General features: G+C 33.8%; 2 protein-coding genes across 2 annotated transcripts; one reads left to right on the top strand and one right to left on the bottom strand.

The window, feature by feature from the left end:
- Positions 1-401: 401 nt before the first annotated feature.
- Positions 402-6,907, bottom strand: LOC144974476 (zinc finger CCHC-type and RNA-binding motif-containing protein 1-like). The gene is made up of 6 exons (XM_078917374.1): positions 6,515-6,907; positions 5,605-5,716; positions 5,106-5,213; positions 3,547-3,665; positions 2,553-2,628; positions 402-1,407 (listed from the first exon to the last, which is right to left on the bottom strand). The coding sequence occupies exons 1-6, from the start codon at positions 6,625-6,627 to the stop codon at positions 1,264-1,266; spliced, it is 672 nt and encodes a 223-aa protein (XP_078773500.1). The 5' UTR covers positions 6,628-6,907; the 3' UTR covers positions 402-1,263.
- Positions 6,908-7,169: 262 nt separating this feature from the next.
- Positions 7,170-18,204, top strand: LOC144974475 (mitochondrial import inner membrane translocase subunit Tim17-A-like). The gene is made up of 7 exons (XM_078917373.1): positions 7,170-7,341; positions 8,785-8,884; positions 12,063-12,126; positions 13,255-13,383; positions 14,835-14,870; positions 15,132-15,206; positions 16,267-18,204. The coding sequence occupies exons 1-7, from the start codon at positions 7,316-7,318 to the stop codon at positions 16,350-16,352; spliced, it is 516 nt and encodes a 171-aa protein (XP_078773499.1). The 5' UTR covers positions 7,170-7,315; the 3' UTR covers positions 16,353-18,204.
- The last annotated feature ends 9,320 nt before the right edge of the window (positions 18,205-27,524 follow it).

Below are 27,524 nucleotides of genomic sequence, written 5' to 3'. Positions count from 1 at the left end.
ATGTAGTCATAGTTTTGGAAGATTTGTTTTCCTTGTAAGTAATTCTCTCTCTCTCGTTTTTTTTTTTTTTTTTTTTGTATTGTAATATTTCTTTGCTTTGAATATGTTTTGTAAGCATTTGAATATATTCCTCTTGGTGGGATCCTGCGCTTGTGTCTGGATGAGTATTTTAGGTGATCTCAAACTAAGGACCTACATTGATCTTGTGCTCTTGTGAATGTGAAGAGGAAGAAATGCGAAGATGTGCACTTGGAATATTCATCTGTTCCTAAATCGGGTTTCCCCTTTATCAACAAAACAGTATGAATTCATCTGTATTGTTTCAATCATCTTGTTTTGTTGATAAAGGGGAAACCTTTTCGTTCATTTGATCTGTTTTTGTAATAAAATTTAAGCTTACATTCAATTTCACATTGTTGTTTATTTCTTCGAGCTTCGATTAGCAACATTTACACTGGTTTTACAGGGTGACGTCAGGTGGAATTCATATGTTTTAATAGGACAATGAATCAATGAAATAAACATTAGGTGGAAATGGACATTAGAGATTTATTATTGATCACTTGATTATTTTTCTCAGCTGAATTTGGGTCGCCTATGAAGTCTGGGCTGTATTGCTTGAAAAAAGTTCATGTCAATTAAAGTAAAATCGACTTCTGTCATCAAAGTTATGATAAACGTAACCGATTCTAACAAAACATATTAACTCACTAATTCTAGAGATTTTTTTCTACTATTCAAAATTGGAAGAAATGTATTAGAAATGAGCATGTACATAGATAGTTTTATTCAACTATCATTAACATGCAAAAATTAAAAACATTAGCTTTGATACTGCGCCTGTATTTTGTCTCAGAAAAATGAAATTTATAGGCCAGGGGTAAAAGTAACCCCAGGTAAACTACAGATATAGTCGGTGTTAGGGTTGAGTGAGTTAATGGCACAACGATCCATGTCACTAAAGGTAAACCATTCATGACCATCTTTGAAGCTTCTGTCTTTATCACTCTAGTCTATCCATACAACCATAAGTCCATGGTATAAACATAGCGGTGAATCATTTATCTATCCACTGCTTAAATTTAGGCCTTTACTTCACTGTACCATTCGGTGCACTTTAGATTTTCACACTTTTGAATGAATAAAGTATCAGTATCAGCAAATAAGCAAGGATTTGCAGTCGATCATAATAATATGTCAATAATCCAACCATCTTTGTCATCAAATTGTTTAGCACTACGTCAGAATTATTTTCACACTTTGTCAGTCATCCAATTCCTCTTCGTCACTGAAATAGGCATCTTTTTTGTATCGTTTTCTTTTATTCGAGTCAGTGGAGGAGTAAGAAATGCCTTGTTCTGAATCCCCTGAGTTGGCTAGCATTATCTCTCGTTCCATGATGGCTTGCTGAAAAGAGAAAAATTGGATTAAAAAAACAAATCCCATACAATTAAATACTATATCATTTAATTAAAATTATAACAGTTATTTCTGCTTTGAATTATACAACAGCAATAAAAAAAAAAAGCATTACTTTTTAAAGAATACAATACAAACACTTTCATATCCATCAATTTTGAGTGGGTTCTTGGTTGAAAATTTCAAATAAGATTTTCTTTCTTTTTTTTTTTTTTTTTGGATAACAGAATGAAAGAAAATTAGTGGCTTCCAAGTACGACAGTACTTGTTCAGAAACATGAGTATATTGCATTCCAAAAATACAATCTTATCAATATCTCTGCTCTTATTGTCTAACCTTTCAATATTAAATAAATGCACACGATTCTTTCAGATATCAAAAGCATGGAACTCGATGTTAGACACAAATGTACCTGTCGTGTCAATCTAGTACTAATATGTATTGGAATGAGCTAGATGAAGACAATCAAGTTTTTAAAGTCAATTTACTAAGAATTAGAAAATATTTATTTATTTATGTCTGGAAAGCAAAACTCATAAAGATTTTCATTTAAATCAGATCGGTGACCAATCGCCTCAAAAAGAAAATAATGTTGAGGTGCTTACGATGCCGAAAATTGAAATTACAGCCAAAATTATGAGACTTGCATTTATTTATTTGTTTTATTTGGGATAAATATACAATTTCCGTGGGGTGTCTAAAATTGCAAATTCTGGATCCCTTCAACTTCAAATGAACAACACTTTGGTTCAGTCCACATTCATGGGTTCAATGAACAAGGACAGAATTCCCAAGCCTGATAAAGGCTATAGGTCATATTTTTAAAGTTTAGATTAACTCACTCAACCCTAGAGATTTTTGCTACTTTTCAAAATTTGAAAAAAAATGTATTCAAAATGAGCATGTGCATAGATAGACTTATTCAACTACCATTAACATGTAAAAACTAAAAACATTAGCTTTGATAATACGCCTATAATTTGTCTCAGAAAAATGTAATAAATAGGCATGGGGTACAAGTAACCTGGGTAAACTACGGATATAGTCGGTGTTAGGGTTGAGTGAGTCAAGATTATCTGGTATCTGATTCATTGGATATAATAATGCTTTGAGATGATTGATCACAAATTACCTGATATTGTATAGCTGCTGCAAGGCTCTCACTGTTGTTCTCTGCAGTCGCCTCGTGGTCTGAATCTTGTGGGTCACTGATGAATGGAACAATAAAACCTGAATTATTATTAATTAACCTTGGGGTCCCGATAGTTCAGTTGGAAGAGCACTCGCTTCACACGCAAGGGGACCAAGATCGATCCTGGGTGGATTACTACTACTACTATAATAATAATAACAATAATAATAATAACAATAACAATAATAATAATAATAATAATAATAATAATAAAAATAATAATAAGAACTATAACTACTACTACTACTACTACTACTACTACTACTACTAACTAGCTACTACTACTCCTACTACAATAATAACAATAATAATAATAATAATAATAATAATAAATAATAATAATAATAATAATAATAATAATAATAATATAATAATAATAATAATAATAATAATAATAATAATAATAATAATATACATTAATAATAATAATAATAATAATAATAATAATAATAATAATAATAATAATAATAATAATAATAATAATAATAATAATAATAAATAATAATAATAATAATAATAATAATAATAATAATAATAATAATAATAATAATAATAATAATAATATAATAATAATAATAATAATAATGATAATATAATAATAATAATAAATAAGCATTTCTACAAAGCATAAGCATGACGATGTAATATTGAAGTGTTCATCAATGTCGAATTGTGGTTGTTCGTACACGATTTCAGAAATTACTAATTTCCTTGTCAAATTACTAAAAATTGACATAAAAACTACTAAATTTGAAGATTTCAATTTGGCAGGTCTGCCATTCCTTATTATTCAAATTTCGAGCAATGAATTAATTTTAAATACATTATAAATTAAAAAAAAAATAATAATAAAATATATTTTTCTTGTTGTTGTAAGCACCAAAGCTTAGGGACTAAACTCAACGAAATGCACACCTTCAATATTTGATCATACCTTTCTTCCTCATTTTCTTCCTCATCATCAAATTCTTTCCTTTTCTTCTTCTTTTTAGGTGGTGGTTCTCTCTCTCCTAGTAAGTTTTTCGGGCATCTATAGCTCAAGTGTCCTTCCTCCTGAAATGATGTCAAGGAAAATTCATCTTCAATTGCTTGATCATTTACTTTTTATTTGTTTTAACGTTCATTTTATAATACAGAGAGGCTCTTAACATATACAGAATGATAAAATGCTAGACAAGTTACTGTACCATGACTTTTCCGAATTTAGTCAAGTAACACTGAGCTTGATCAGTAATTGAATGGTAACAATAACTTATGTAGGGTCTTCAAAGGTTGGAATGATTTATACACCATGTTGTTCTTATTAAGCAATTGCTTGCTATCCTCTGGATAGGATGCTAGTCCATCACAAATGAAATAACATTCAAATGGTTTTGGAGCTTCAAGCGATTTTGAAAGAAGAATACATTGCTATCCTTCAAAACAGAATTGAAGTACTGATACATTCAATGCATTCTTGTGTGTGTGTGTGTGTGTGTGTGTGTGTGTGTGTGTGTGTGAATGTAGAGAGGCAATAGAGGGCATACACATAATTAAAAGACACTTTACAAGATTAATTGTTATTTTTAGTGTTGCATTGTTTTAACCAGTCTCCAGTGAATCATTTAGTTCTTATTGTATTAACTCACTCAATCCTAGAGATCTTTGCGACTTTCAAAATTGGAAAGAAATGAAATGAATTAAAAATGAACATGTAAATAGATAGTTTTATTCAACTATCATAAACATGCATAAATTTAAAACATTAGCTTTGATACTATGTACTATGCCTTTAATTTGTCTCAGAAAAATGAAATAAATAGGCTTGGGATAAAATTAACCCATGTATACTACGGATATAGTCGGTGTTAGGGTTGAGTAAGTTAATGTAGCCAGTTTTCACAGCATATACTTGACCATTGTCATTTTCAAATGAATTAAATTTGACCCAAGAAAAAAATTAGGAAAGAGGGGGAAAACAAATACATTAAGATGAGTTTTTGTGCTCTTCGACTTTGTGAATTTGCGCTTACTTTTACACACTCTGTAAAATTGTCGATGTTTTTCAAACGCATCCCAATTGGATAAACACGCATGGATCTTACGCAAACTCTGTGTCTTATATCTGGAATTCTCTTAACTTTCCAATGGTGTATAAATTATGTCAATGTGACTAACAGTAATAAATAAAATAATAAATAAATAAAATTCCCATTATTCATCCCCAAGGGGAAATTTGTCTCTAGGGTCTATTCCAAGGGAAGACTGGAATAACCCAAGCGTCAGCCGCAGAGCAGCGCCGCAAAGTGAGCTAGGGCAAGGTGACTTACTCAAGGCCACACAACGCAGCGGCAGGTGATTGAACTCTGTACCTTTCGGATAGGAAGCAAAGACTGTACCATTGAGCCACGCTGCCCCCTGAGTTATAGGCTGTTAATCACTGCCTGTTCAAATTGACACTCCATATAGAATTGTTATTAATGATTTAAGTTAATCGTTACTAGTGAAACTCACCCCACATTCATAACAGCGAGACTTATCAAGGTATTCGCGTCTTCTGATAAATTCTGGTGCCCTTCCATTATCTTTGGCAATGCTGCAGGAAATTGTTCTGTCAAACATCTGGAGTAAAAATGTTTATATAGTATAGGGAATGAGATTAGCGGAAGAGTAGTGTCCCCTGATTGGAAGTCACGATCGGAAAAGTTATTGGAGAGAGAACGTCATGTTGGTTGTGCGGCATGAGACACTTCACTGAAAGCGAGGTCGAGAGAGACGCATGCGCAAAACCATTTTGATGTTCTCTCTGTAAGGTGACGTCCAATCAAGGGACGCTACTCTTCCGCTAATCTCATTCCCCCTATAGAGTACATTGGAATTTGTCAATAAAGCTATATACAAGGTGTCATTGGTAATTTACATCAATAAAATAAAAGATATCTTGTTGGATTCCGTGTAAAGATGTTATAATTCTGGGATAGAGTTAAAAAGCGAATAAGATAAAATAAAATACCTTTGTTTTATTCAAAGCCCTTACAGCTGCGTGTGCGCCATCTCTATCCAAATATAAGACAAAAGCGACACCTTTGCTTTTACGAGTAATTTTGTCTCTCATCACTGTGACCCTAAATGGAGAAAATAAGAGAAAAGATTATAACCAGGATGATAATGTTCAGAGATTATCTATTTACTTGCTATTCTTCTCAAATTTTAAGGCACATTCTATAAAGATATACTTGTGAATATAAATTACTTAATAAGACATAAAGTAATCCTAACATAAATTCTGTTAGTTACAGTTACCAGATCTGTCTAACTAAAATGTCATAAATTTGTATTCGGTCAGGTAAATGAATGAACCACAAGCCACAAGTATGTACTATTCTATAATCTCATGAAAAGTCAATATGTATAATTATAGACGATAAAATTTTTAGATCCAGTCAAATTATTTACTCTAACTTTAACTATCAAAGCAACATTCAATTATGGAGAGAGAGAGAGAGAGAGAGAGAGAGAGAGAGAGAGAGAGAGAGTCTAGTACTACGTTCTAGTACTGCGAATAGAGGATATATATATATATATATATATATATATATATATATATATATATATATATATATATATAGAGAGAGAGAGAGAGAGAGAGAGAGAGAGAGAAGAGAGAGAGAGAGAGAGAGAGAGAGAGAGAGAGAGAGAGAGAGAGAGAGTCTAGTACTACGTTCTAGTACTGCGAATAGAGGATATATATATATATATATATATATATATATATATATATAGAGAGAGAGAAAGAGAGAGAGAGAGAGAGACAGACAGAGAGAGAGAGAGAGAGAGAGAGAGAGAGAGAGAGAGAGAGAGAGAGATTTCTTTAACAAATTGTCAAATAGTACTGGACTGACAATGGACAATAAAATACTTACTTGACAACTTTTCCATATTTTTCAAATATTTTATGAAGATCATTGTTAGTCAATGAAAATGGTAGGTTGGATACATAGACAGTGGTTTTACTTGGTGCTAGCTTGACACTCATTTCTTTTGTTCATCACTTTCTGTGTGAGTCGTGAGAGTGAGATTGAGTGTTTGGATCTGCTGGACTGGCACGATTGGTTTGTAGAGCATTAGTTTAGGCTGAATGGAGGATACTAATAGGTTTAATTTTAAAAGCACGTATTGAAAGTAAATGATAAAAACCTAAAAGGTAACACCGTCGTACACAATGCTCATGAGACTTGAGAGAATATAGGGCTAAAACACTTCTTTACTGGGCTAAAGCAATCCATTTGTAAACAAATGCAGAAAGAAAAAAAATCGGGAGTCTTGTCCCTTGGATATGTAATGTCCTAATACACTTAAAACATACAAAGAGTAAAATGATATATTCATACGAATTTCACTATGTATTTTTTTTTTAAACCCCAAAAAACATTGATCCATTTTTATGCAATTTGAAGCAAAGTAGTCAAAATATACAAATGGAGATGAAAACTTTGAAAACTTCAAATGACATCAAAGAAATGAAATCTACACGGGGAAGTATGCAAATGTTTATAAAATGGACGGCTTTTATTCGACATACCGGAAGTGAAGTGTGGTCTTCTAAGAAGGTCATTGTCATTTAGTAACTGGATGTAAATCACATTGGGCTTTGGATTGCTTCACATTTTGTCTGCTCTGAATATTTCAAGTTAAGATAGATTCAATACAATCAATTTACTGTTATGGATGACTACGCAAGAGAACCTTGGTAAGTTTTTTTGTTGGTTTTTTTTTTACATTTTCTTTCAAATGTTTATTATAACATTCAAAGAATTCAAACCAACAGGTGTTTCGTAACCAAACTCAAACACGCTTGCTCTGCTGGACTGCTGGCTTTAATTTATTGAATGTACTGTGGATTATGAAACTGGTAAAGTAAAAAGCTTCCACTTCGAACCCCCACCCGTACGTAAGTTTATACATCCCCATTTTCTCTGCGAAAGATTAACTTGGACTTGGTGTTGATTGAATTTCTCAAAGCACCGGCTTCCAATTCCAATGTCCAAATCCGAAGCCGAAGCCAAGGATGACTCAATGTCAATGACATTCATTCGTTACAACAATTAGAACAATACAGTGACATTGAAGTACTTTTACATTATTGGCAGGAGGAGGTCTTCCGAAAGTTCCTACATTCCCATTATTCTTGTGTTTTTTTTTGGGGAGGGGGGAATTTTTTTTTTTTTAAAGTCTCCCCCCCCCCCCCCCCTCCAAAACCCCCTACTAGAACATTATAAAAAAACGTTTTCCCCCTCCCAAACTCCCTACTAGAACAAGGATACTGGGGATGTAGGAGCTTTCGGAAGGCCTCCCTTCACAGGATTCTCATCATACTCTATGATTATGATATCTGTTCACTGTCTCTACATGGTATTTGTTTTACTTCGTGAAAATGCCTGCTCATTATTTATTTACCTTATTTATTATTATTATTATTATTTAGTTATTTAATATATGGTCTGATGGAAAATTTGGAAATGGCTTGACTCAACACATTCCAATTCCAATAATAATTAGTGATAGTGGATATTTGCTTGAATCATTTCAAAATTAGGTTTTTATATTTTCCATCTATTCATTATTATTATAATTAAAACTACTTCTTGGGATCAAGTTCTGGTTATAAAAACTCAATTAATAAACAAAGAAATCAAAAGATAGATTTTCCTTCAATTTCGACAGATTATGGAGGGGAAAAATGGAGTCTTTTAAAGAATATCATAATCATAGTAGAGATAGTTTTAAAATCTCGTCTAAGGACCAAGTTTTTTGGAGTTGACCACAGTAAATTTGTGTGTAAAATTGAGTGTAATCTCATGATCAGTGATCAGTCATGTGCCTCTTTTCTGCTTTATTTCATCTGTTCTTCCTTTGGCATTTAATTATCATGTACACATCGCAAATACAGTGTGTTTTGCAACACATCATCCCAGCCCAGATATAGTATAAAACAGTTTTACTGTGCCATCATGTTTGGGAAGAGGGCAACTTGTGCAGTACAAAATAATAAAATGGGAAAGTTTTTTGATCGTTTAAAAAGATATTATCCTGCTGATCATGGTCAAGATTGAAGTAATCAGGTTGTGTGTCTAACTAAAATACATTTTTATATTTCAGTTCATGTCATAACAACTAACGATTTACATTTCAGTCCATGGAGAATAACAGAGGATTGTGGTGGGGCCTTTTCCATGGGTGCCATTGGAGGGTCTCTATTTCACGGAATTAAGGGATTTAGAAATGCCCCTAGTGTGAGTATGCGGAAAGCTTTGCACACTTTGTTATATTTGCAACTTTTTAGAATTCAAGCATTTAAATTATAGCCTTTAGCAGCAAGACAGGATTTTTTCATATCATTCGTCCTTTTTTTCATCTGAATTGAGGATTTATATCTCCATAAGATGGAAATCACATACCTGCCAACCGTTCCACTTTTGGCGGAATCATTCCTATTTTCACACTTCCTTTTGGTACTATTCCACCATTGTCTGTAAAATTCCGATTTTCAAAAATGATAACGGTAAGGATAAAAAAGAAAAAAGAGTGGGGGGGGGGGGGGGGAAAGAGGTGAAATTCCTTTTTTTTTTTTTTTTGTCTCAAATTCCTATTTTCAGGCGCTCTGATTCCACTTTTGGAATGTAAAGGGTTAGTACAGGCCTCGAAGTGGGCCGGGAAAACCGGGAAAAGCCGGGAACTTTATTTTGAAATTTCCCGACCGGGAAAAGCCGGGAAAATCGGTGAAAATTGTCTGGGGCCGGGAAAAAGCCGTGACAAAAATTTAGGTGAACAACAACCCAGCATGTATTCTTCCGCATAATCATTACCCAACTTGCGAACGATCGGCTTAGAGCATGGCAGCAGCCTCTTATGGTTTCCTCACACAACTAGGCCTATGTTATGACGATCGACCCAATCAGAAAAGTCCGGTCCGCATTCGTAGAGTACACAGACTATTACCATGTTTCCTGTGCATGACGTAATTATAGTGGTTTAGAGTCATCGCTGAAACACTGGAAGACGGCAATGGGATAGTTGCGTCAGTTGTTGAATAAATTATCCAGGCACGGTTGATAAGTAAAAAAACCAAATTATGTTCTAGTTACATTTGAAACAAACCAAGTACATCACTGATCTCGTCTCTTTGAGATATAAAGAATGATATAAAAATCAAGAAAATCGGCCGGTAAATAAAAAAGTTGCTAAAAAAATCGAAAATAAACAAAAGCAATTTTAAAAATCAAATGTATTCGTAAAACAGTTGGTTTTCAACCGATTTTTCTGAAACAAGGACCAATGTTCTTCTTTTTTCAAGCCGATTTCAACAATGTGACTTTCAAATTCCTCAGAATTATATTTTTTACTTTTAGAATTTAGCTTTTAGGCCTACTCAAAAAGGTGTTATATTCCTTGCCACTTGCACAACAATAGCGTAATACATCGACGGCGAGAAGCGTCTTTGTTTCGACCAGCCGGTTCGGTTAGATAGCCTGTGATTGGTCGAAGACTTAAAGACGCTTGATTCACTCAGTCGACTCATCATTGTCGACAAGACAAGAGTGCTAGAAACACACATCCCTCCCCTCATCTTAGTAGTGTGTGTGTGTGAGTGTGTGTTTTTTTTTTTTGGTGTGTTTTTGACTTGGTCATGAATGCGATTGTTAGCCAAGCTAAGAAAGACGGTCGACGTCCTTGGGCTACTTTAATGAATTTTCGTGACTTGTTATTCAATTATTTGGAGATGGCAGATTAAGGTCGTTTACTCATTGTAATTTGTACTAAGTTTGTTTTGTCTGTCTCTAGATTAACTAGCTTTATTTCATTCATGTGCAATTCAATAAGTAGGCCACACGTCTTTGGACGCTACTTTCTCTCTCATAGTAGGTACTTTGGTAAAAAATTCAAATTGGATTGAGCTCAATGAAACCTATATCATTTTAAAGTGCTTTTCAACACGATTCTAATGATACCAAAATTGTGAAAATCAGATAAGCAGAAGAAAAGTTATGTTGGTTTAAATGCTGAAAAATGGTCTTCTATTTGCCTTTGTTATTTACTGACGGACTTTGTGACCTGAAAAGTGTTGCATTTCCGGTAGTAACCACCATTTGGATTTCAAAACTGGTCTAAAATGGCCGCTAAGATTTGAGTAAGGATTTTGCTGGAACGAATTTCATGGATGCGGTATACAACTTTGCCCTGAATTTGATTTTATATAAAAGTTAAGATGTTAAATAAACGAGCCAGCATGAAATTTTGATTTACCAAGTTCTAATCTTTTAATTATCCAATGCTAAATTATACCCTATTTTATCCATAATCAAAAGTTATACTAAATTGTCATTGATTTTTATATAAACTACACCAAACGATAGAGTAATTTCACCTGAAGAAAATAAGACATCAATCATTAAAATCCATCCATAAACAAAAAATCGATGGAACTTTTTCTGAGACCCATCACTCAAAAGTCCAAAAAATCGGGTCACAGCCACTAGCCCATTTATCGGCTCCCTGCTGGAGGGCCAAATGGACGTTTACCAAAGTACCTACTCATAGACTCATAGTAATATTCAAATGTCTTTTTTCTCTCTATTGATTTCTCTTCTCTTTGTCTCTTTTCTCTCTCTCTCTCTCTCTCTCTCTCTCTCTCTCTCTCTCTCTCTCTCTCTCTCTCTCTCTCTCTCTCTCTTTTTTTTTAAAAATATTTTTTTGCATGTTGTAGGAGGCCTAGACTTTACAGGAATACGTCCAAGTATTCATAGCCAGAGTCAATATATTTCTTTCTCTCAGTCTCAGCCACTCTCTTTTTCACTCACATCTCTCTCTCTCTCTCTCTCTCTCTCTCTCTCTCTCTCTCTCTCTCTCTCTCTCTCTCTCTCTCTCTCTCTCTTTTTTTCTCTTCCTTTTTTTCCCCCCACGGATGGTGTAGGCTTAGATACTGGATGGCTTGTTATAGTAATATGTACTATATATATATAGGTAGTGGTAACTGGTCTAGAATTGATGAATATGCTTGAAAATTACTACCTTAAAATTTTCCCTAGAGCCTGGAAAAAACCAGGAAAAAACCGGGAAAAAGCAGGGAAAAATATTTTCCTGAATCACTTCTAGGCCTGTTAGTAGGTCTGATATCAGTATCTGTATGACTTGTTCGAATTGTGTCATCATTGCTTTCTTAGTAAAATTAGTAGGATATCATGATAACACATTTGTATGGAGATATGGGTTTCCAACTTTCCTTTAACTTTAACAGCATTTGTTTCTGAGATTTATTTTCGTGGACACACGTCGATAAATGTGAACCAACGTGTCAACTGGTGGTTTTTTTTTTTAAGATGAACAAAATGAATAGAATTGAGTCTAAATGAAGTCACTTGTTATGAATATATGAAAGTTTAATTAAACCATGTCTGAAATGGTCTTCTACAGGGAAACTACAGACGGTTGATAAGCAGTTTTGTCACGTTGAAGGAGCGAGCACCAGTTGTAGGAGGTATGTATGTATACTAGTAACTAGACTCTTGTTGTTTTCCTTTCGATTAATCACTTTTATTTTAGTACCCAATAGCTCATTTGGTAGAGTATGAAACTCACAAGTAACGGGCTGGGTTTTGATGCCTGGTTGAGTTTTTCTGGTCCCTCTGTCCATCCAACATTGATTTGGTAGTTAGATCTGATATAGGATGGGCTTTATGATAGAGTAAAGCTAGAGGTGCCTAAATGAGCCAGTGAAATGGAGAGAGAAAGAAAGTGAGTAGATGTGACTCATATATAAGGGAACAACACAAAACAAACAACGTTACATTTACATTGTTTCCACATTTGACGAAATGTGATATTTTGTAAATTTGTTTGTGTTTTTTGTCTCCTGATGACGGTCAAGGGCCGAAACGTTGTTTGTTTTGTGTTGTTCCCTTATATATGAGTCACATCTACTCACTTCTTTTTTCTCTCCATTATGATAGATTAGCATCCTATATCAAAGGGGTATCAAGAATATATTATTACAATTGATACATTTAACACATTAATTACAGTACAGAGATAAGATTAATGCCAACTCCATAGGCCTTGTTACTCTGGAATACTACAACATTGAAAGAAAGGAACTCCCTAGTATTGTTTACAGACTCTATGCAAACCAGTACATTACCATAGCGGCCAACTGACCTGATTTAGCAGTCGGGAGAAAAAGAATTTAGACTGTTTATGTGTAAGAAAATGACCTGGGCATGTCCCAGGATTATGTTGTTTTTTTTAACTGGCAAATTAAAATAAGGAACAGACAAATAGAGAGTATAGCTCTAAATTAAGATTATATTTTATAATAGTCCAAACATACTGCCATTTTGGGTTATGACGCTAGTGTTCGTTACGGTGTCCCATTTTAACTCTGAAAAGTTGGCCACTGTGTATTACTCAAATATTACTGCTCCTGTGGATTAAAAGCCTAAAGCAACTCAACTTAACATAACATGTGGAAAAGATACCAGGTGTGGGTATTAAAATATTGCTTTCTGCCATATAAATCCTATTGCTTTTGACACATTGTAAATATTTTTCCTCTGTTGGTTAGAAAGTTAATTTGCTTTTCTCTAAGTGAACTCTTCTTTTTTTTCAGGTAATTTTGCTGTGTGGGGAGGTTTATTTTCAGCTATTGACTGCACTATGATTTACATCCGTAAGAAAGAAGATCCCTGGAATTCCATCACAAGTGGCGCCCTCACAGGAGCCATTCTTTCGGTCAGAAGTAAGTGATTTGCATTGCAGTCCTTTGGGAAATTGCTTTTATTTATTTATTTTTTTTATTCATTTCTCACTGTTTACATTTAAAAGAGAATTTAAAATTTTTAAAAATATCCCTCTATTTCACTATTAAATAAACTTAGTCTCAAGGAAGTAAAATCAAGTGGATTTCTTCATTCTTTTGCATATGCCATACACACCGGTCACATATGCCTAAAAAATCTATATAGGGAATGAGATTAGCGGAAGAGTAGCGTCCCTTGATTGGACGTCACCCATAGCCTGTGACGCCACCGCGGAAAAGTTATTAGAGAGAGAGCGTCATGTTGGTTGTACGCATGCATCTCTCGTCCTCGCACAACCAACATGACGTTCTCTCTCTAATAACTTTTCCGCTGGTGACGCCACAGACTATGGGTGACGTCCAATCAAGGGACGTTACTTGTCCGCTAATCTCATTCCCTATTGTAGATTCTTTTGTTGATCAGAATTGATTGAATTTGAAATTATTTTTTTTTCCAGATTTTGACTTTAGAAAAATAAAAAGTTTAAATGGAAGTGGATAGAAATTTAATATATATAAAGTCACATTTGTGAGATCTGATCACTCTCAGTCAATAATTAGACCTTACTTAATTTGTCAACTAGTCTCATGTTGCTCATCATAGTGTTCTCTGTGCATAAATGTAAATGTGGCTGCTCGAAGCTCAAAGAAATAAATAATAATGTGAAATTGAATGTAAGCTTCAATTTATTTACAAAAACAGATCAAATGAACGTTTCAGGTTTCCCCTTTATCAACAAAATAGGATGAATGAAACACTACAGATGAATGAGATAATGTGGTAGTGGGGTAGTTGACTAAATCAAGGAATGGAACACTCTCCCACCAGAAATCCTAGATATTACCAACAACAACAAATTTGGTCAACTATTAAACATTTATCTTTACACTCAATAACACAATAATGGAGTCACCACATAATTGTATAAAATCTGCAGTGATGGGCAATCCGCCTTTTGCAGATAAAGACGTTGAACTTGAATTGCGCTATATAAAAGCTCAATTTCTAGGGGTTTTTTAATATTTGTGTGGCTATGTGGTCTTATGATATGACACTGGCCTTCGGCCCGGATGGCCCAGAATTCGAGACCCGCTGAGTGGTGCATAGTTGAGTTCTTTGAAAAGGCTCTTTACTCATATTCTCTTATCATACTCAGGTGTAAAATGAGTTCCTAGCCACTAACAGCATTGTCTCTGTCGGAAAAAAAAATGTTATATCCCCTAATGGGCGGCATGTCTCGTTCTACATGTTAAATGTTGCTGATCGCTAGGGATCCCTTGTAGAGCACTTTAAGCATGTTTAGTGGGTATTACATTGTATAAATGCTCAATTATTTATTTAATTATGATTAGTTTTTTATTTCATCCATTTTTGGTTTATTTTATTTCAGATGGTACAGGTGCAATCATCGGATCTGCTATCATTGGTAAGGTTTGCTTTTTCATTGGGTTAGATTTTTTTTTTTTTAAGTACCAAAATTTGAAATTTTTCACTTTGTTCACAAAAATATTGCAAATTGTTTTTCTTTCCGCATATTACTTATCCTCATCAACTATAAATATCTTCTACTTTTTTATGTTCTATAGTTTTGCAAATGTTGTGTAGAAAATTGGTTATATATGATGATTTGTTATATAATTGTGACAACTTTGATTCTTTTAAAAACGTTTTTTTTAACCATTTCCAGGTGGCGTGTTGCTGGCTCTCATTGAGGGCTTTGGAATCATGTTTACAAAAATGACAGCTGAACAGTTTAACCCAGGTATGGATGGCATTTCTTTTTATCTGGCAAAGGAATCTATTTAGAGTAAAATGTTGTTCTGTAGGGAACACCTGATCTGCCACATGTACATGTAGAGTCATTATATACGGATTATAAAAAGAAACTAAGCCTAATTTTTCCTTCAAATTCGTATTTTCTACTCGAGGAAAATTGGAAAAAATATTGTCTTTGAATTAGAAATTTATTTGAAGCCATCAATTCTACAGCATTTTAAAGTGACCTTTTGTACAAATTAAGGTGGAAATCAAACAATTTAGGTTGGTACTAAATTTTTCCCTTGAAATTCGGATTTTTTTCCAATATGTACAGACTTCTTTGTAAGTTGTCTGCCAGGTCTGTTACTCCAGATTCAAGCATGGTTGCCAGCAGGAGGAGAGTAAATTGTGCAGTTATCCATTCTTGAATATATGAAGTGTTATAAAATTTCGGATTTTTTTTTTTTTTTTTAACCTTTTGCTTTTTGGTCAGCCTCTTACGTTTTACCATCTTCAAAAGATGCAATAGTGTATGAATAGTAGAGAAAATGCAAGATGTGTAATCTTCATTTTGTAGATTTGTGCTAGCTTAAAAAATTAACTTTCAAAATAGTTAAACTGGATTTCTTTACACAATGAAAATGGAAGTTGGAAATTACCAATTTTTTACAGATTGAAGTGATATAAAGGAACAAAATTCTCTCCTCGTTGAATTGTTTGCAACTTAAGTGGTTACTTTCAGTGTAACGCCATCTTGCAAATCATGTGGTCAAAAACGTGTGATTTTATGAAGATTACCCATACAAATTTGACCCATTTTCTCAAAACATGTATTATGTCATTGTGACCAAGATACAAAAGAAGTGATTCTTACAGTAATATGACCAAAAAAATGTTTTTGTTACTCTATAAGAGACTATGCTTATTTACTTAAAGCAAGTATCATATTTTTGTTTATAGATTCAATTTTCAGCACCTGGGTCATTCCTATATATGTAATACTGTTATGAGGAAGGTTCACTATTCCATTATTTATTTAATATGACGTCTATCTCTTCCAACAGTAAATCGTATGATGCCAGAAGACCCAGCCCAGGCTCCCCAAGAAGGAGCTGGTTCTATATTTGGCTCTCAAGGCTCTTATCAGTGATTGCGTGTGATTAGAGTAAAAGACACACAGAAATACAGCATAGGTGTACATAGACAGTTGTGTGGATGTGGGTGTATATAATATATGTATGCATGTGTTAAGTATGAATGAATGTGTGTATTATTGATTGATAACATTGTATGCGCGTGTGTTTGTGAAATGTGCACTTGATTGTATGCATCATGGGTGAACTAAACGATGACTACTTTTTTTTTTTTTTTTCACTATGTTACGACAACCTAAGATAGGTTGAGTCCTGTTGGTTCAAGCCATCAAATTTCCAACTGTAGTTCAATTCATTAACCATCCATTAGCCATTTGCAAAGCATTAAAAAAAATGAGATCTGGTTATGAGAAATGCTGAGGAATGTGGATATAATTTATTTTATATCAACCTGTTGTTTATTCATCATTTAAATGAATGAAAGTTAAACAAAATTGTGTCAAATTTAACGAATACAACGTGACGGTATTTTTAACATTTGGTTTCAACTTTGTGATTAGAGAATGACGACGGCGACAACCAGAAGAATATTTTTTATTATTTTAAATTGACTTTTCTTTCTTTGTTTAATGATTTGTTTCTATAATCAGGATGATCCCTGAAAATCAGAATTATTTATTGATGACAAAATTGCATCTAGTTTAATTCTTAATAAACTAGTAGCAGGTTTGAAAACATGAGGGAGGATACACGTATATTTTTTTCCCTTTTTAAATGTTTTTAGTTTGTCCTACCTAAACGGAATCAATCCATGGGGCATTTGGATGCATTTTTAAATTAGAATGATACTGCTGACTGATACATACTTGGTCTTTATTATCAATCACAATATAATATTAGCAATGCAAACACTAAATGAAGTGTGTGTAATATCCTCTATTTAATGGATTTGCATACCTGCCGAATTTTTCGTAATTTTGGACAAATTTTATGGCCAATTACTAAATTTTATGGAAAATTACGAATTTTGTAATTCTCAGTATTACTTAAATAATGATGATAAAAATAAGAACTGCTACTACTACTACTAATTTCCTTGTCATATTACTAAAAATTGACACAAAAATTACTAAATTTGAAGTTTTCAATTTTATAGATCTGGGTTTGAGTTTGTTGATTTGATATTTTACCATTTTCACACTACTGTGTTTGATTGCTGTCTTGGTGTAAATAGTAACATATCATGTCAGCTGTAACTCTGCTACTTTTAGAGGGTTAAGAATGATATTTTTCACCTCAGGGACGTACGAGTGTATTGTGAAGGCACAAACTATGTATTATTTATAATAAATTATAATACAACATCATGTTGTGTCAGTGAGATGCTAAAAATTAATCGTATTTCCAATTTCACTTGTTCTTAGTCATTTAAGTAAAATAAAGAATTGCTCATCCTATTTAAACGTGGGTTTTTTCTTTCAATTTTCAAGATTTCTCTATTACAATTTAAAATTTTGAAGTAAGGAATAAAAAAAACAGACAATAATATGACACTTTGGAACCGTGCATTGAGGTTTTGTTGTTTTTCGGGTTTTATTTTTTTTTTTTTATTTAAGCCTCCAAACAAGATTTGTGATGTTTTATTATTTTTAGTCAATTTATTTAATTAAATTGAAGATGTTTCCTTTCTTTGTTTTATCACAATATTATCTGTATAATTTATTGACTGAAAGATGTCATTGGAGCAAGAGAGAAGTTGGATTTTGAATGTTATGAGTGAATGTTTTAGAAGGAGACATGAATGGAAAGAAAACAAAGATGAGTGTTAAGAGTGTGTATCATTTGACATGTACATATTTACGAATGTCCATACGAGATATTATTAAAAGTGACTGACAGTTGACATCAGTATTTTGTTGCTTGTGAGTTATCTCTTATACTATAGTGTTTGTTCTTGTCTCATTGTCTGTGAATTTGACATTTTAATATTCCATAAGCTCTGGCTAGATCCTCAACTGTGAGTGTGGCAGTCAGATGTGGTGACTTTTTGTTTTTTGTTTTTAACTTGCTCTCGAATCTACGTCTGATCAATGCTGAATCCGAAAAAAAAAATTGAGCTTTATATAGCGCAATATCCACTAAATGTGCTCAAAGCGCTTTACAAGGGGTCCCTGGTCAACAGCAACATTTAACATGTAGGATGGGACATGCCGCCTGTTTGGCGATATTACAATTTTTCGGACAAAGATAACGCTGTTAACGGCCAGGTACTCATTTTACACCTGAGTACGGTAAGAGAAAGTGAGTAAAGAGCCTTTTCCAAGAAGCGCGAGGTGTCATACCACAAGACCACAAGCCGCACAGATGACATCAGATGACAGAGATGACATTATACAAGGGAAAAAATAATCTCTCGGGGGGGGGGGGGGGAAAAAAAGATAACACACATTTGACAGTCTCCCTCCCAGCCAGGACCAAGAAACAAAATCCCAACATTCTCAATCCAGAACAAAGGCAGAGGGAAAACAACTGAGGTATAAAAGTTGTTAAGACTAAAGCAAGTGACCTTTTCCCACCATGGGAGGTCAGAAGACCCACCCAGAGTTGACAATAAGCGAGATTAATGCGATAGCAAAAGGGGAGAGAAGGGAATAGCAAAGTTTATGTATTATGTTGTTTGTTGTTTTTAAGGGTTTTACGGCGTTTGCAACACATTACGGTCATATCAGCGCCAGTAAAATGGGAAAGTAAAAAGTTCTAGAATTACATTTAAAGCACCCAAGGAAAGGAAGACAAAAGGGGAATTGGTTCAAATAGTAATAGGATGTAGATTCCAAGAGCACACTATCAATACTTAGTTTGAGATCACTAAAAGTCTTATCCAGACACAAGCTTAGGTCCCAACTAAGAGGAATACACTCAAATGTTTACAAATCATATATAATATGTATACAAAACATAATACGGTACATAAGAGAGAGATGATTTACAAGGAAAAAAATATCTCCCAAAACAAACTATACATTTGACTGTTTCCCTCTCAGCCATGTTATCCGGCCAGGGCCAGGACAAAACTAAGTAATCTCATTCCAAGACAAAGAGAGAAAGCAAGTTGGAAAACAGATATAAGTGGATAGATGAAACAGTAAGTACCTCCCTGCCCACTATGGGAGGTCAGGAACCCCACCCAGAAAGTTTCATTATTACAAAAGGCAAAATCAACAATACATTAAGTAGTAAAAAAAAGTCAAAAATACATCAAAAAATTATCAAACATTTATTACCAAATGAAAAAAAATCAATTCTTTTTTAAAAGAAAAGTTTTAGCTTGTGCTTCAAATTCAAATCAACGCAGGACAAAAATTATTTTAAAAAACAAAACGATGAAATATCATTGAAATTAAAATCGATATAAACAAAATTTTTGCTAAGTTTTACAGCCATTTAGCAAAATAAAATTTTTAAACAATAAAAATACGTTGGTATCAATGTGGTAAGTAAGTTGTGGGTCAAAGTCGTCCAAAACCAACTATTAAAACCAGTAAATAAGTACATAGTCAATTTTTGGACAAGTTGTATACTGTATTTGCCAACTCTTACACATCACAGCTACAACAAATAAAAAATGGACTTAAAAGTGTTTTTGTTTCTGTCTAACGACTTTATGACCTCAAAGATCGTTTCTTCAAATGTTGTTAAGATAAATCTGATCATTTTAGATTATTAGTTTTATTTGTTGTTTTTTTATTTTTCCTCTATCTTATCTTACTAAAGGCTTAATATGAAGTATCCTTTAAATGCCTTATACAATAGTTTATAATTACAGAATCTCATATAGCTTGCATTGTATCATTCACAGGCAGTTTTACACAACTTTGAATGTCAGGAAAAATGTATCAATATGGCAATGAAAAATCGAAAAATTCTATCATAGAATACTGGTAATTGAAAACTATTCCCTCTCTTTTCTTTATTCATTTTCCATTTTTTTATTTTTTTTTTACAAAACTGACAACAACAAAAATACTTACAATCCTTCTCCCAATTGCGTGTACTTCTAAAAAGGCTAATCATCAAAATCAAATTAAAACCAACTCCTCCCCCCCCCCCCCAAAAAAAAAAAAAAAACAAAACAAAAAAAACCCCAAAATTATGTGACCCACTACTCTTATGAAAAGGGTAAATTTTAAGTGGCAGCCATGCTTTTGTTAATTTAAATTTGGATATCATTAGAAACCTTTTGTGGTTTGAAAATGTTACTTGTGCGCAGAGCAGTATAAATAAATTGGAAGTGTTTGTTTATATTTGTATAAATATTATCACTAACATGTTACCTGTTCTAGGTAATAATAATAATACTAAAAATAATCATTGATAATAATAATTATCATAAGAATAATAACTATAGCAGCAATGACATGTAAATAAAAAACATTTACAATGTAAAATTATTTAGTTTGGCATATTTTAAAAATAGAAGCACTAAAAACATATTAATATTACTGTCTCTGGAAAACGAATTACATGTATCATCATCATTCAAAAATATAAAAAAATGTTTTAAATAATAAATTAAAGAATCATCAACAACAACAACAATATTACGAGTACATGAAGCAGCAAAACGTTGGTGAAACCATTTCTATCATTCAATACAAAATTAAGTGGGTCCCACAAAATAGATTTTTTTTTGGTCAATATTGTACACAATCTCATTTTGATTTCGTTACAGTCATAACATCCATGCATACTTATCTTTCACTCGTTTTAAATAAAAACTTTCAAGTAAACTACAGTGGAATCCTGATAAAGCCAACACCATCGGACCAGAAAAATTGGTTGACTTTTTGCATTATCAATGAAACACACTTAGAGAGGAAAAAAAATGGAGACTTTAACTCACTCAATCCTAGAGATTTTTGCTACTTTTCAAAATTGGAAAAAAATGTATTAAAAATTAGCATGTACATAGATAGTTTTATTTGACTATCATTAACATGTAAAAAGCAAACAACATTAGCTTTGATACTACGCCTATAAATTGTCTCAAAAAAATGTAATAAATAGGCATGGGGTAAAAGTAACCCGGGTAAACTAGGGATATAGTCGGTGTTAGGGTTGAGTGAGTTAAGCTGAAGATGACGTTAATAGTATCGATTTTATGTGGATTCCACAGTCAATGACGACAAAGGTTGTCAGTCTGTGTGACCAACTGACTGATTGACTGGAATTGGAATTATATTCGTCTTTAGTATTTTGACTTCATCAAATTTATTTCTGTGTCCCACCTTACTTTCAAATTTGTATTAGGATAGCTAATAAGTGCTGTAAAAAATAGAATCCAATTTTTTTTCTTCAAGAGACCCATGTAAATACTGGAGCTTAGTTTTCTCAAATTTTTTGGAACATGCAAAAAAGTTTGAGGAAATCATGAACTTGTGTACAAAGAATAATAAGGAAGACATTCAGGACATTCGATTGAGTTCCAAGGAAACCTTACTCGAGTGGAAATGATTTATTTTTTAAAAATTTAAAAAGAGTTTTATATAGCACAATATCCACTAAATATGCTCAAAGCGCTTTACAAGGGGTCCCTTGTCAACAGCAACATTTAACATGTAGGACGGGACATGACGCCTGTTAGGCGATATTACAATTTTTCGGACAAAGACAACGCTGTTAATGGCCAGGTACTCATTTTACACCTGAGTACAGTGAGAGAATGTGAGTAAAGAGCCTTTTCCAAGGACTCAACTATGCGCCGAGCGCAAGGCTCGAACCCAAGACCTTCCGATCCAAAAGCGAGTGTCATACCGCAAGACCACATAGTCGCAGAGAGAGAACACGATAAAACTTATATACAATGACCTTCCATTTTGCGAACACTCCTCTTTATTGAACTATTTCCCCTGGTCCTATTTTTTCTTCCTTATTATTCCATTCAATAGTCCAACAATTACAATTACGTCATTAGGTAAAGATATGACCCAATACCAGGAGTTTGGAGTGCTGGACTCAATGGTCTCTTTTATTAGAAGGTTCAAAGTTCAAGCAGCTTTTTGTTTTTGTCGTCACAAAAAGAAGATTGGTTGGAAGTTGATAAGCTAGGTTTGGTAATAAAAATCGAACTACACATTTCACTAAATCAAGAGGACATTTTTTCCTTGTATCATGCTCTTTTGAATAGCATTAACTCACTCAATCCTAGAGATTTTTGCTTCTTTTCAAAACTGGAAAAAAGTATTTAAAATGAGCATGTACAGAGATAGTTTCAACTATCATTAACATGTAAAAACTAAAAACAATAGCTTTGACTTTGATAATATGCCTATAATTTGTCTCAGAAAAATATAATAAATAAGCATAGGGTAAAAGTAACCCGGGTAAACTACGGATATAGTCGGTGTTAGGGTTGAGTGAGTTAAGCCTACACAGTCAATAAAGCAGGGAACAGCACTAATATATAAATGCAATATTAATATTATTTGATAAACATGGAAGTCAAAACAAATCATTACCAATTGTGATAACAAATCCAATGTCCAGCATGCGCTCACACACGTCCGCGCACACACACTCACACACATACATACATACATATGCATAAAAGCACTTGCACACATACCAATAAATATCGTATAACTTTCATAAATTAACAATTTCGCATTATCTTTTCTGGCCTTCCACAAATGAGATAAATAATAATGTGAAGTTGAATGTAAGCTTCAATTTAATTACAAAATCAATGAAGTTCGATTCCTTATCAACAAACAGGAGAATGAAACCATCCTGTTTTGTGATAAGGGAAACAACGTTCATTTGATCTGTTTTTGTAATTAAATTGAAGCTCACATTCAACTTCACATTATTATTTATTTCTTCGAGCTTCGAGCAGCAACATTTACACTCCTCAAATGAGAAGCATCACACTATTTGACTCAACATTGTCCAGCCAAAGATTGGAAAAGCATTGAGTATTGAGAAACGACATAGAAAAAAAAATTTACAAATTTTGACAACTACATATTCAGAAAAGATAAAAAAATTTATTTTTAAATTTAAAAACTCCCTTTATTCATCCCATAGGGGAAATTTCTCTCAAGGGTCTATTCCAAGGGATGACTGGAATTTAATAACCCAGGCGTCAGCCGCACTGCAGTGCCGCAAATTGAGCTAGGGCGAGGTGACTTGCTAAAGGCCACACAGCGCAGCGGCGGATGATCGAACTCGGTATCTTCCTGGTGCAAAGCAAAGCCCGTACCGCTGAGCCACGCTGCTTATAATTTGTCTTTCTGGTGTGAAGTACAAGAGATGCAAATACCAAATATAGTATATAAGAGTGTTACATCTACATTGAAAAGATTATAGGCAGACACCTTAGGGCAACATTTTCTTTTATAAATTCAACCACTGGTTCTTTGTCTTACTTTTATTTTTACTTAACCAACAGTAACGCTGAATAAAACATTGTATTTGTGATCCACCATCTCAAAGTCGTATTTTGTCGGGGGGGTGAATAAGATTTCATAAAGTACTTCATGACCAATAAGATATAACTACAAGATGTGAAGGATTCGTTTTACTATTTTAAAAATTTATTTATTTATTTATTTTTATTTTTTTAAAGATACATTCAAATAATCATCGCTCTCATTAAAATAGATAAACTTAATCTAGGTTTATATAGTTTTCACTATATTATTTTCGATTTTGAGCAGATTAGTCATCCAAGAGCACAAGCCACGATGGATGAGTCATCCAAACATAACTATCTTGAGAAACATTTTCAAATGGGCCACATTTTGGTTGATTGGCAAAAACAAAAGCCAGGAAAGTTGCCAGTGGTTGACTGTCCTATGTGTACACCTTCATACGCATTCCTGTGTGTATCACTTCCTATTAGGATGATCTATTCCAGAGACCAAAATGGGACTTATATCCCTTGGAAAGTGCTTTAAGATATGTACGAAAGAGTGAAAATGGAAAGGCTTCGTATGGGAACAAAACAGACAATGGACGTTTCGGGTACAAACCCTTCGTCATCACAACAATGCGTGGATACCACGTTTATTTGTGTATTGTTGTGATGACGAAGGGTTTGTACCCGAAACGCCATTGTCTGTTTTGTTCCCATACGAAGCCTCTCCATTTTCACTCTTTCGTTAGTATTTTACGATCACCGGCTTCAGGCAGCCCTTACCGTATTCTACTTTTAAGATATGTATTGTAGTCAGCCAATTCCTTTTTTGAAATAAAATTTATTCTGTAATATTCGTCTGTCATGTTCTCTCATACTCAATACATTTTATATATTATTCACATTCTGTTTTGTTTTGTTTTTAAGGGTTTTACAATGCTTGTCAACAATTAGGTATATATCAGCGCAGTAAAAAGGAAAGAAAATGGGATAGTAAAAAGTTATAGAATTACGATTAAAGACCAAGAAAAAGTAAGACAAAGGGGACATGGGAACAAATAGAACTATGTAGATTCCAAGAGCCATGAAAACCAATGTACTAGTTTGAGATCACCTATAAGTTCATCGGACACAGTACAAAATCCACAAAGGAATACATCAAATGCTTACATTATACATTCAAAATAACAAATCCTAATATACATAACAGAGAGATGATTTACAAGGAAAAAAAATATCATCTCCCAAAAAAATAACTATACATTTGACTGTTTCCCTCCCAGCCAGGACTCCGACGAGGGCCAGGAAAAAAAACCAAGTAATCTCATTCCAAGACAAAGGACAGAAAGCATGTTGATAGAATATAAGGGGATAGAAGACCCCAGTGTGTACCTATGGGAGGGGAAAATGCTTTAAGATATGTATGAATGTATAGCCAATTCCTTTTTTGAATAAAATTTATCTGTAATATCGTCTGTCGTGTTCTCTCTCATATCAATACATTTTATATATTCAATTCACATTCTGGAGGCCTCTACCTCTACCTGTATCATCTCAAACAATCAGCAATGAAGAGTATATGGCAAGGAATTGACAAAAAAATTGTCGTTGATTTATGACGTTTATATAGCGCAATATCCACTTCGGCTCAAAGAGCTTTACAAGGGGTCCCTGGCCAACAGCAACACTTAACATGTAGGACGAGACATGACGCCTGTTAGGCGATATTATATTTTTTTCGGACAGAGACAACACTGTTAACGGCCAGGCACTCATTTTACACCCAAGTACGGTGAGAGAATGTGAGTAAAGAGCCTTTTCCAAGGACTCAACTATGCGCCGGGCGAGGCTCGAACCCAGGACCTTCCGATCCGAAGACGAGTGTCATATCACAAGACCACATAGCCGCACAAGAAGACTTATCTCTTTAAGAAGAAAAAAAACAAAATTACCTTGGAAAACATTTTTATAATTTATAGCAAAAAATGTTCTGATATAAGGAAACTTAAAACTGAAATAATATTTTACACATGAGTAATTAAAAGTAGCTGCTGGAAATTTTACATTTTGTGTAAGTAAGTGCGTAAGTTTTTGTGAATTTAATTACATAAATATTTCAAATCCAGTTTTATCTGGTATCATCATCCAATTTTTCACAGCCATTTAACCTTACACAAGTAAGTGTCCGATCCCAATATAAAATCCTTTACTCAATACAATACTAACATTGATTATACTACCTCGGAATTTGAGACAAGCGGGCAATTAGCCCTCATCTGACGTACTCTGAAAAAAAAACACATTAAAAAATTTGGCCAAGCTATTTCCGTCCAGTGTGAGAGTTTTTGACAAGATGAGAATCATTTTAATTGGTCGACATTTGAAGGGCAAGTTTACTGGCCAATATTTTTTAATTGTATTTTTTTAGGGTATGTACGGCAGCACTCTACACATTTTTGGCAAATTATACCTTTACAAGCAGGGTTTGATTTTAAGCCGACATGTATGTATAGGGAATGAGATTAGCGGAAGAGTAGCGTAGCGTCCCTTGATTGGACGTCACCCATAGTCTGTGACGTCACCGGCGGAAAAGTTATTAGAGAGAGAACGTCATGTTGGTTGTGCGCATGCGTCTCTCGTCCTCGGCTTGAGACACTTCAAAACTAAATTGACGTTCTCTCTGTAAGGTGACGTCCAATCAAGGGACGCTACTCTTCCGCTAATCTCATTCCCTATTAGCAGGTCTGATAACCCAAATTATTATGTGTTCGTTGTTGTAAATGGAAATATTCTCAAACCAACGCCAAAAACAAAAAAATCTATCCATTACAACAATGTTGTTAGATCAAGCCCATAATTACTTTCGGTTATCAGACCTACTTATATGTGCACATCGTTTTAAGCTGAAATCATATCTAACTGTCCTCAGAAAGAGAACATTTATGATAGCAAGACTCATGCTTTGTTGAAACACACGAGTCGTAACGCTTTTTACTAACAGGCCTGTAAATGCTGATTTTTTTAAAAAGTCTGAAAAGTTTCGGTCATTATGTTCATAACAATTTTAGTATGTAATACAGACCATGCCGTCTTTAAGCACGCTGTCATGTTTCGGACTGAAACAGGCTAATTGTCTCAAACCAAATTTTTGCTATATATAAAATACACATCTTTAAGCATGGCAACTTTGGCTTCAGACATGCTATTACAAGACTGTTTCTGATTCTGATTGTTAATTGTTATCGTTATCCATTCCTTTTCATGGCCATTTGAAAAAGTGAGCCATCAGCCATCACGAGTGAATAAAAGAGATTGAAAGAAGGCGACTCTCTCTCTCTCATTCACTAACACACACGCACGCACACTTACAGTCTACACACAGGCATACTAACCAACAAAAGGAAAATGACTCTTGAAATGTAATTCATGAAAATCTTTGGATTATGTCTTCTTCAAACACAAGCGCGTTTTGTCATTAAGCACACAAAAGCCTTCTCCCGATGACCACGTGTTTAAAGGCAATATGGACTGTACATACTCTGTTTTTAACGGATAGGTCAATTGCCTTGAAATAATATGCACAGAAATCTAAGCAAGTCTCAGGCATTTAAAAAATCTTGATAGGTAATCCATAACAAAACAACTGATGAAAACAATTTCAACTTTCTTTATGGTCTATCTAGGACAGATAAACAGTAACGATAAAAAACCCGTTCCCCAAAAAATCGAGGCGGCTTCATACATTGAGTAAATGCATTATTCACAATTCAATTTTTCAGCCTTTGGGGACTGAAATTTGCTCCGATTAGCA

This window comes from Berghia stephanieae, chromosome 6 (assembly GCF_034508935.2).
Source record: "Berghia stephanieae isolate SIO BIC M18660-M18661 chromosome 6, UCSD_Bste_1.3, whole genome shotgun sequence".
Taxonomy (NCBI): Eukaryota; Metazoa; Mollusca; class Gastropoda; order Nudibranchia; family Aeolidiidae; genus Berghia; species Berghia stephanieae.
Note: the sequence above shows the minus strand (reverse complement) of the source record. Positions and strands in the feature narration are given on the sequence as shown.